The sequence below is a fragment of the Gallinula chloropus genome, assembly GCF_964237585.1.
Source record: "Gallinula chloropus genome assembly, chromosome: 5".
Lineage (NCBI taxonomy): Eukaryota > Metazoa > Chordata > Aves > Gruiformes > Rallidae > Gallinula > Gallinula chloropus.
In genome coordinates, this window is record NC_140090.1 from 267,267 (window position 1) to 278,431 (window position 11,165).

The window sequence follows — 11,165 nt, forward strand, 5'->3', positions numbered from 1 at the left end:
TGTTTGATTGTAGTACAGATACAGTATTTGGGACCTAGTTTGTCCTATGGATGGATGTTACTTGTGTGTGACTAATTGATACTGTCTCCTGAGCCTGCCGGACAGGTAGACCTGTTCTGATGAGTCGACCGATAGAGCAGGATGCTTCCACAGGAGATATGAACGCAGACTGTGGCAGAAAGGTCCCTTCACAGAGTCTGGTAATGCTTGTATCTTTTGATCAATCATTGTAGCACTCTGGATATTTTGGAAACTGTCTCTACAGCTGGAATACGAGTAACCAAGATCATCTGGAAACAGCACTTCAGTTTCTAGCTCGATTCCGTAGCACAGTTCCTCTGTTTACACACTGAGTTAACAGCAACCAATAAATGCACAAACCTTTCTATTAACATAGGGCTGGCTGTGTCCCGAACCTGCGTCAGAGCGAGACGACTTGGTATATCGTGAACATAAGTCAATTGCTAGATTGCACAAGAAGCACGATGGAGATTGTGCTGGAGGCGGAGAAAGCAGTACCAGCTCTCTAGAGCGGAAGAGTGACAACCCTCTAGATATAGCTGTAACCAGACTTGCTGACTTGGAGCGGAACATAGAGCGAAGGTATCTGAAGAGCCCCTTAAGTACCACCATTCAGATCAAACTGGATAATGTGGGCACAGTTACTGTCCCTGCTCCTGCACCATCCATTAGTGGTGATGGTGACGGGTAGGTTACTGAGATTAACTTGAAAAATTATTGTGCTTCTTTGCTAATTGGAGCCTATTTTCTTATTGCCTGTTATCTATGTACTTTCTTGTATGTCTGTGATCCATATGGATCATGTTATCCTGCATGGTGCTTTGTAAAGATATTTTTTGTTACGTTTGTGGATAATATTGCAAAGTTTTCTTACATTTAACTGGTTGTGACTAAGCTTTGAGGCACGTAGCCGCAGTCTGTGCACTACATCAAATTTAGTTGCTTAAACCTTATACTTATTGGCTGTGTATGTTTTGTCATTGCTTGGCTTTCAATGTGACAATGATTGTTCCACGTTTAAACATAAGCAAACACGGATGTGACCTACTTAATTTCTCTGTATTTCAATGCAGAACTGAAGAGGATATTGCTCCAGGGCTAAGGGTATGGCGAAGGGCATTGTCAGAAGCGCGCAGTGCTGCGCAGGTAGCTCTGTGCATTCAGCAGTTACAGAAATCAATAGCATGGGAAAAATCTATTATGAAAGTTGTAAGTGGTTTTAATCTTTTTTTTAAAAATACTGTAACCAAACTATTTTTGCTATATTCTGTTTCCCCACTTTAGGCATTTTAAGGTACCGTGGCAAATAATGCATTTCTTATTACTGCATGTAAAACCTGATGCAGTTAAACTGTTCATTGTGCACAGAAAAATATAAGCCTAATAGAAGAGATTAACCCTTGCTTGCCAAATCCAGCATCCTGAACTTTCCAAGATAAAAAAACCCTGTCACTGGTTGCTTTATTTGAGATGATAATACTCTTTGTTGTTAACATCTGGTAAAAAAGAGTAATTTCTGGCACCATCTGATGGAAGATACTATATCTGGTCTGATATTTCTGATCTCATCCGTGACATAAGCTTTATGGAGGTTCCACATCACATATCCCAATTAAGGACTTGATTTTTCAGAAAGTTGAGATGCTCCAAATGTGTGACTTCTTTGCATGCATACTTCTCACAACTGACCATACAAAAGGGGCAAGTGCGTGAGCAAACAGGCTGAAAGACCTGTTTCCTTGTACACTTAATGAGTTGATCTGTGTTAACTGCATATACAGAGAAGGCATGCAAAATGCATGTGTCAAAATTTGCATGGACCTTTGAACCTCAAATTTCTGAAAACAAAACTATCACTACAGCAATAGTGATTATGATGTGATTAAGTATGGCCAGTGCTATGTGGCAAACGTGATTCTTTCATCAGCAGTCTTTTCCCTGATTTTGTATTTTCCACCAGTCCTATACAAGTTATAATTACATCTGGACATTTAAAGGATGATTTAGATAAAAACTATAGAGTAAGGCTGTACCTTTTAGTTCATACAGCTGTGAGTTTGAAGTTGTATCTTTAGAGGGGGGGAAAAAATGTGACTTTCGTTGGAACACCTGAAAAAGTCTTTGCATGTTTCTAGGTGTAATAATTTCTCATTCAGAAAAAATACGGTATTCTCAATTTGATTGAAATGTTCTGTGCATCTAATTACACAGTAAACGTCAGTATGTAAGTATGTGTTTGGAAGGATGGGGGGGATCTTTAAATTCCTGAAAAAGAATTTCAGATAGAGAAGAGTGTCAAAATCACACGATGGATTTAAGGAAATTGACAATACATGACGTATTTTTAAGTTGGTGTGAATTTTAGGAAGTGCTGGGATCATTTGTTTTGCCTTGCTGAATTTGTTCATGGTGGCCTTTGGGTAAGATCCTTACTGATTATAATTTGAAAATACTGTTTTAAAATATTTGTATGAATTAGAAGCTTACATATGCAGTGTGGACATAAATGAAGAAAAGATTCCTGAGACAGTATGTATGGGGCAAGTGATTTTGATGGGTAGAAGATACCTTTACTTCTCATGGACACAAGTGACGTATATAGAAAGTGTTCATAGTTTTGTGTGCTGTAGGACCCCTGTCCTGTAAGGAATTACTGTTCAGATGTGTTCCCAAATGTAGCCTTATTACTTCTGCACATACTGCATCTGTTCATTTAAAAAGGTGATCATTAGTAGTCTCTGATTGTGGTAAGATAAAAGGAAAGTGAATTTTGAGAGTGAATTTGTGTGTTTGGAGGCAAAGGGTGCTTTATGTACCATTCCTGTGTTCCAGATTTCAAATTGACCTAAAGCCATTTCTTGTGTCTTGCAGTACTGCCAGATTTGTCGGAAGGGAGATAATGAGGAGCTGCTGCTCCTTTGTGATGGGTGTGATAAAGGCTGTCACACCTACTGCCACAGACCCAAGATCACCACCATACCAGATGGTGACTGGTTTTGTCCTGCCTGCATAGCAAAGGTAATACTGACCATCAAGGTGAAGTGACTTCAAGTGATGGTAGAGTTATGGCTCTACTAGTGGTTTTTTCAGTGCAAATAATGGTCTATGTGATTTGTGTTGGGCTGCCATTAAATAATGAGATTAATAGTTTTGTTTAACTTGTATATTGGTGGCAGTAAAGGCTACAGTTTTGTTTTAAAAAAGCTATTTTTTAAAATTAAAGTAGGTACAGACTTGTTGATTCTATACCATAGTCTTTTATTCCTCTTAGAATTTTTTCAGTATTTGTCATTTGAACTGCATTAAGTTTGAAACACCAATGTTTTAGATTCTGTTTGAAAAGAAAAATTGGGGAAATTCCTTGGATATATTTATTGGCATTCTTGTAGAGCACACTTTAGTTTTACTTTTCTATACACAGTACATGTGAGAGGGAGACAATGCATGTTTCCTGTGCAAGGGTTTTTTTCACCCCTTCACAAGAAAAACAGTCTAAATAGATCTTTAAGTTAGTTCCATTCAAATGACAGAGCTGGTGGCGTTTAAAAGTCTGCAATTTTCCCATCACTCTTTGCTCCTACAATTAAATACATTTTTTGCTGAACTTGCTAGTTACATTTTCCACCATTACCTGAGAATGCTGTAACTGAAGAAGTAGCTTTACAGTAAATAGGTTTGTATTTTTGCTGGGTATTATCAATGTGATCCCTTTTTTCCCCTGTGCATTTTTCATAAAGTAACAAGGGAGACAGAGTGTTTTTTAAACCAGTATGTGCAACAAAACCAGGTTGATGTTGAGATGTTGAGGACTGATTGTGTAGTAGCTTATAAGGGGTTGACCTGTGCTGTAATTTTTTCTGTCATTATCATTGTTATATTACAACTTATCTTCTTATACCACAATAGGGTAATTTCTATGTTTATAACTTATCCCATAACTTCTCTTGATATTCAGACATTCATCTAAAACTATTCCAGCCTGGTTTGTTAGGAGCAACTGTTCTATCAATGTGAAGGTCAGGTGCTTTTCATAATTGTCACAAGTTGAGAACCCAAATCACTAGTAACAGGAATTTCCAGAGCCTTATTTGCCTTTACAGGAGAGCAAAAAGTGAATAACCTTTGGTATTAAATATTTCATTTCTTCTGGTGCTTCTCTTTGTCTGATCTTCACTGCTGTCTATGAATAATAACAGAGGTTTCTGTAATTTCTTGGTTATCACTTATTTCAGTTGTCTCTATTGTAGGCAAGTGGTCAAACTCTGAAAATAAAAAAACTTCAAATCAAAGGGAAAAAAAGTAATGAGCAAAAGAGAAGCAGAAAAGTGGCAGGAGATACAGAGGATGAAGACTCTGCAACTACAAGCACCTCCTTAAAAAGAGGAAAAACAGATCCTAGAAAAAGAAAAATGGATGAAAATGTTTCTGTAAGCCAATTAAAGCAAGAAAATTTCACTACTATTAAGAAACCTAAAAGAGATGACTCCAAGGACCTGGCTATATGCAGGTAAAGTGACAAATTCTAAACTTGAGTAAGTGCTGTTGAAACGTGTGGTACCCAATTCTTTTTATCTGTGCTCAGGGGAGCAAGAGCCAGGGCATACAGGTTGTGGGAATTTGCGTGTATACATAAAGTGTGTGCATGCTGGGAGTAAATGCTGTGTTTGGTAATGAAGCCCCAGAGGAATATACACAGTGTTAGAATGGGATCTGTGGAATTTACTCCTCCCTGTCTTTCCAGGAGTGGGAGGTCTGTCGCCTGCTCTGAGAGCCGTGGTACCCACAGCTTCCCCAGTGTGGCAGGCATGATGATCCCCTGCGTCCAAAGGGCACTGGTTACAGAGGATGAGGCAGTAACAGGGATGCACCTGCTTTTGTAGTATTACTGGTCAGCCAAAAGGGACATAGCTTAGCCTCTCACAGTTTTGGAAAGCCAGTTGCAGCATCAGTTTTACTGTTCTGCATGTGGTTTACATTGAGTTTTGAAGTGTTGAAGTTGCAGGGTTGTGGTGTTCCTTTAGAATGTTGATCACTAGGGTTTCATCTTGCAGTGGTTGCCTGGAGAGAATGTAATGCTGCTGTAAATACTCCGTTAAGACGTCCATCTCCATCCATGCACACAGGGCACACAATGATGTGCTTTCCTTGTGGAAAGTGAACAGGTTGTCAGCACAGGAGGAACTTACGGAACAGTGAGAAACCTCTGTGAATGTATGAACAGCTTCAAAACACTGACTTAAAACCTTATTTCATTTAGCATGATTCTCTCGGATTTGGAAACCCATGAAGATGCCTGGCCTTTCTTACTTCCTGTAAACTTGAAACTTGTTCCTGGCTATAAGAAAGTTATTAAAAAACCTATGGACTTTTCCACCATTAGAGACAAGCTAAGTAGTGGACAGTAAGTAAACCTGTTGTAAACTTTATTTTAAAATATTTAAACATTGAAATGCAGTACTTCAAAAAGAGAATTAGTTAAGCTGTTTTGATTTGCCTGCTGTGGTATCTCTGTGAGTAACTGAAAAACAATAAAACTGCCAGGGCAAATGCACAAAATCAGTCAGAAGGAAAAACGTTTTCCCTTCATCTTTTTTTATTGAGACATCTTAAGTGTGGTTACACGTAAGCAGTACCAAACTAATCGAGTCCCTGTAAATAACGCTGTAGCTGTGGAGTAACTTGTTTTCCCTGTTGTTGGTATCAGCAGGCTTGTAGCTTTTACTGTCTGTCTTTTAATAAACCCTATGAATATTGGAACATGATTTTGGCTGTATAGGGTCAGGGTAATAAAAAGAATAACAAAGACAATTGTTACAGGATTGAGTTGGGGAGCCTTTTTTGGAACCTGCTTGCTCCTCTCTTAGGTAAATCCAGCTGTACTCAGCTCTAACTTTGGACAGACTTGAGCTCAAGAGTAAATTAATAAATGGGCAGTAGCCATAGTGTTTTAATGAGAAAGCTACTGAAGGGAGGGAGAAAGTTAATTTTTAAAAAGTTCGTTTTCCAGTGCAGGCTTGAAATTGTGGCTTACAGAGTTTCTGATGAAAATAGCAAATACGATGATAAGAGTATTTCCTTCCACTGGTGTTAATTTTCTTGCTAATACTTAGAGTTTAAAAAAATGAAAAATATAATTAACATGTGAAGCATTCATTGGTTATCCTGTGGCTGGCTGTACACATTCACTGGTGTCAAGGTAGTTCCTTCTCATGTAGTTGAAGTGGGTTTTCCCCTTTTATTCTCCATGTTCCAGAAATCATTCACCTCTCTCTTCTTTCAGGTATCCTAACCTTGAAGCATTTTCACTAGATGTCAGGCTTGTTTTTGACAACTGTGAAACCTTTAATGAAGATGATTCTGACATAGGCAGGGCTGGCCACAACATGAGGAAGTATTTTGAAAAAAAATGGACAGAGATTTTCAAAGTGAGCTGAAGGTTCCGGAACTCTCCTACTTTCCTTTTCCTCCTCCTTGTTTCTTTCATTAAATGAGGACTGATAAGACCAGCAATGTGAACTGTATTTACATGAACGTGCAAGGCACATGTGTAACTAATGACTGTTTTTTTCCTTTAAAATATCACAGAGTCGTGATACTAGTTCTAAAGGCTTCACTCCTACAGCAACCATGGCCCCTTGGTTATTGGTTTGTGTGTTTTAACAAACTAATTTAGGTAGAACAGGGAAGCACACCCAAAGAATTTCAAAGAAAGGGGTGTTATAGTGCAATAGCAATTTAAAATATATCAAAACGCACTGAATATTCAACCACCAGAGCTCTACTCGGGGAAACGGTTCTCTTTTCCCTTTCAATAAATATCTATTTTTCATTTTTTTACTTTGTAGTTTATTTTTTAGTGAATGTATTTAATTTTATGAATTATTTATGATTATACAGCATTCAGAATCTTCGTTTTCTGTGAAAAGGAAGAATTAGAAAATTGCTTTAAATCTTGAAAATACAACAAGGAATGTTTTAAAATATAAAACAAAGCCAAGTAAAACTGTTTACACTGATGTGCTGTAAAAGCACTAAAAATTAAACTTTACTGTAGAGTTACAATTACATTTATATATATGTTGCTGCATCACTTGTGTAGTTAAATTGTATTTCAAGACAGTGAAGAAAAATTGATACATGTACATACTGTTCATTATTGTTTATATTAAGTCTTGTTTTAAATATGTATGATGTGTACATATTGTTCGCAGACATTATTGTTTATGCCTTAGGCAGACGGTAGCATTTTATTTTAGTCTTAAGGTAATTATAGCTATATGGCTTGTACAGTAATTATCCTCTACCAACACTGTGGAGTCTCCTTAATCTTGGTAGTGCCTGCCTTTAAAACAGGGTGTAGGGGATATTAGTTTTCCATTTTTCTATTTTGTTATATAATTTCAAGCCACCACGGCCTCAAACTCAAGTATGATCATTTGTATCCATGTGGAATAAAATTGTGACGATTTCCTACACACACAGTATTTTTTCATAGAAGCATTTCCCTCCATTTGCCTTGCCACAGAAATAACAAGGATGACATTTGTAACCACTGTGTTTTATCTACTGTGTGTTGTGGTGGCCTGTTGGGGCAGATAGATCGGAATTTTTTTTGTACTGATGTAAGAGTACTTGAAGTTTTATTTAAGGAAATGTTGTGGAAAGGTAGCATTCTTTTTCTTTTCCTTTTTTAGGAGTGTTATTTTTCACTAGTATGTGTGGCACGGATACAATAAAAGACTGTTTTGCAAACCAAATTTTCTTGAGGATTTTAATACTTCAGATCCTGTGTATACAGGATTTTTAAAAATACCATCTTGGGAGTCCTGCATTTAACATTCAAAGCTTGTGGTGATGGTAATTTGAAAACAAGGAATCGACCAGCAGTCAGGAGGTGGTTCCAGCGCCTGTTGGAGTGTAACAGCAGGAGGTGTAACCACTGGGCTGCCCAGGCTTTGACCTGCTCCTGCCAGTCCGAGGTGCTGTTCCTACAGTGAGTAGGAGTGCACATGCCTTGCAACATGTCAGGTTTCTTAAGACCACTGTCCAAGTTTTTTGTCCTTTTTTCAGTCTGTCAAAGGGCCTGAGCCACAGTCCTTGCTCTGACTGAAGGAAACGGGGGAGTTATAACTGAATATTGTTGGGGGTTTTCTGGGGGATGGGGGGGTATGAGGGTTTTTCCTTTGAAGCTAGCCCTGCTATGTTTGAGTCTTAGAGCCTGGTTTTATGTATTCCCTTGTTTTATTCTTACCTCTGCTGAGGTTTCTTTTGCCCTCCCCAGGACACCTTGTTCAATAATATTTTTCTTCTTTAAAGACCTTTCAGAGTAATTTGTGTTACTGAGAATAAAAAAAAAAAATCACATTTGGCTGTCAGGCAGTCTTGCTTTTTCTAACATTAGCTGCACCACTGACTGCTTTACAACCTTTCCTTTCCATCACCTTTCTGAGGATTGCAATGAAAAGGTTTGCTGACATGTTCCAGAGATGTGAAGATTAATCAGTGTTTTGAACATAGGATGCTAGGCTTTTTTTTAAGAGTATTCTAAGTTATGCTTAGGTTAGTGGGAAAAGTATTCCTTTGATGCAAAGCAGAAATGGGTGTTTTCTCAGATTCTGTACTGGTTAATGCTTCATCTGCCATACTGGATCCAACACTGGCTTTCGGAAGAGTCAAGGTCAGAATATGGACAAGCTTTTGGACCTTTGCTTGTTTGTTTATTTATTAAGTGCTGTTAAAGGTGCTTGATGAAAAGAGTTCTGTTTGTCTTCTGCCTCTCAAGATCTCTTTGAAAAACATTGGATGATACAGAAGCAGCTGAAAATCAGAAGTCTCCTTAAAAATAGCCTAAAGCTTTTTGTTTGATCTTTCTATATGATCTCTGTAGTTTCCTGATGACGAGTAGAGGTGCTTTGTTAATTGTGAATGGGCAGAGACACCTGAGGAACAGTCAGTTTAGGTAACGGTCTGAAATGCGGGGCCATGGGGACCACGTCTATTGCACTGGAACTGTTCCTGGATGTCTTATTTACCGAATCGTGCCTGCAGGCTCGGGGTAGAGGCTGAAACCAGCAATCGCCCCACGATTACGCTGTTTCATGACAGCATTCGGCAGCAGCCCCAGTGCCAGCCACCGCCCGTGAGCCTGTGACAGCCCGAGCCCGGGCTGGGCGCTCCCGGCGGGGCCGGGGTTCTCCGAAGGAGTTGCGGCTCGGACGCGTTTCCCTCGGGCGAAGCGCTGAGGCAGCGGCAGCCCGGGCGCCCTTCGAGAAGCTGCCTGTGGACGCCCCGGCCCCGCCGCGGCCAGGCCGGCCCGCGGACCCGCTCCGGAGCAGCGCGGAAAGGCGGTTGCGTGTTCCGTCGGCTGCGGCCGCAATCCTGCGACTCCGGCACAGCCAGCAACCACTCCCGCGCGGTCCCCGCGCCGCAGCGCCCACAGCCCGCTGCCGTGGGGCCCCGCCTGCCCCTCAGCTCCAGCCCGCCTCGGGCGGGGCGCGCCCGGGTCCGGTCCGCGGAGAGGCGCGCGGGGTGGTGCCGCGCGTGACGGAAGCCCTTTCCCGCCCAGCCCCCGCGCGCCATGGCTCTGCCCTGGGGGCACCTGCGCAGGCGGCTGGAGATGTTTCGCGCATGCGCAGTCACGACGCGCGGCGCGATCGCTCCGCGGCGGTGCGGCGAAGGCGGTAGCGCGACGCTCCGCCTTGCGGACAGGGTGGATTCTTCCGCCTTGGGGCCGGAGCGGGGCTCGCTGTGCCGCGGGGGGCCTGCGGTAGCTGTGGCCCTGTCCGGACGCGTCCGTGGCGCTGCTGGGCTGAGGAGCGGCTCGGCGCCAGCGCCCCTGTCGCCGCCGTTGCGTGAGTGCTCCGAGCGGCCCTTCCCGAGGGCCCTCCCAAAGGCCGCGGTACAGCTCGGGGAGAGAGACCTGTGGAGCCGTGTCCCGGGCCGCGCCGCCGGTACAGCGCCGTCAGGTGGCGATCGGTGGCGGTGCGGGGCGTCAGCGGCGCGCGGGCCTGTGGCGGCCTCTGGGACTGCAGCAGGTGGAGGCGGCGCTGCGGCTCCCTCAGCTCGCCTCAGCTCGGCGGGGCCAGCGCCGCCTTCCCGCGGTGAGCTCCGATCGCCTCTGGGCCGAAGCACGGCGCCTCCGCAGCCCGGCCCGCCCGGACGCCGCGCCTCGCCGGACCTGCGGTTCCTCGTGCGCCGCGGAAGTACGTTCCTTTTCTTTCTAGAGCTGAGGGGTGTGGTGGGCGCCGCGTAACCTGCTCAGTGGTTTTAAACGGCACAGCAATAAATCCAGCACCGGCCGGGAGCTCAAATAGCGTTCGGGGAGCTGAACTGCGCGTCGTGCGCGGCCTGAGGGCACGGGGACTCGGCCTGTGTGTGTGTGTGTGCCTGTTTGCCTGTGTACCTGTTCGCCTGTGTGTCCGTTTGCATGCTTGGATAACCCCCTTTTATAGTTGCTTCTTGGCTCTCAAATTATCGTTCAGAATGAAGCACTTAAGTGACATTCTGGTGGTGTATATACATTAGCTCAGTGTAAAGAGTGCTGCTGTTTTTCTTCAGCATAAATGACTCTGAAGAGCGGCAGGCGTTTCCTCTTGGCTCTGCGCTCCCGGCCTCTCAGAGTTGTGATCTGCAACCTGGGGGTGAACAGATCAATGTTGGGAAGAAATTTTTTACTGAAGGAGTTGTCAGGGGCTGGAAGAGGCTGCCCAGGGAGGGGGCTGAGTCTCCACCCCTGGGTGTGTTTAACAGAGGGGAGATGAGGTGCTCAGGGATCTGGGTCAGCACAGGTCAGGGATGGTTGGACCAGATGAGCTTAAAGGGCTTTTCCAACCTGGTGACTCTGTGAACTGGCTGGAATGTACGTTGCTTTCCCAGACACCAGCAATGTAAATTGCTTGTCTGATGCTGAGATCTAAACTGGTCCCAGCAGTCCTAAGAACTGGGAAAATGTCCGTGGAGTTCCAGTTTTCTTTCCTTGTTTTACACAGCAGCAAATGCGTTTTCTGGGGCAGTTTTGATTCCAATCACCTTCTTAATATTCACATTTTGACTTTGCCTTAATGAGTTATTCGGTATGTTACGCATGGTTTACGTGAACACTGGGTCAAGTCTCTGCTTGGCAGCACAGCCTGGTGTTGGTATCG

General features: G+C 43.1%; 1 protein-coding gene across 1 annotated transcript in view; it reads left to right on the top strand.

Moving 5' to 3' along the window:
- BAZ2B (bromodomain adjacent to zinc finger domain 2B) overlaps positions 1-6,791 on the top strand; it is a gene marked incomplete at its 5' end in the record, with an annotated part of 62,350 nt that extends 55,559 nt beyond the window's left edge. The window contains 6 exons of the mRNA XM_084265234.1: positions 398-708; positions 1,095-1,230; positions 2,893-3,039; positions 4,269-4,528; positions 5,279-5,422; positions 6,302-6,791. Of these exons, the coding sequence (XP_084121360.1) occupies positions 398-708; positions 1,095-1,230; positions 2,893-3,039; positions 4,269-4,528; positions 5,279-5,422; positions 6,302-6,455 (1,152 nt within the window). The 3' untranslated portion in view covers positions 6,456-6,791. The remainder of the gene's footprint in view (positions 1-397; positions 709-1,094; positions 1,231-2,892; positions 3,040-4,268; positions 4,529-5,278; positions 5,423-6,301) is intronic.
- Positions 6,792-11,165: the final 4,374 nt, after the last annotated feature.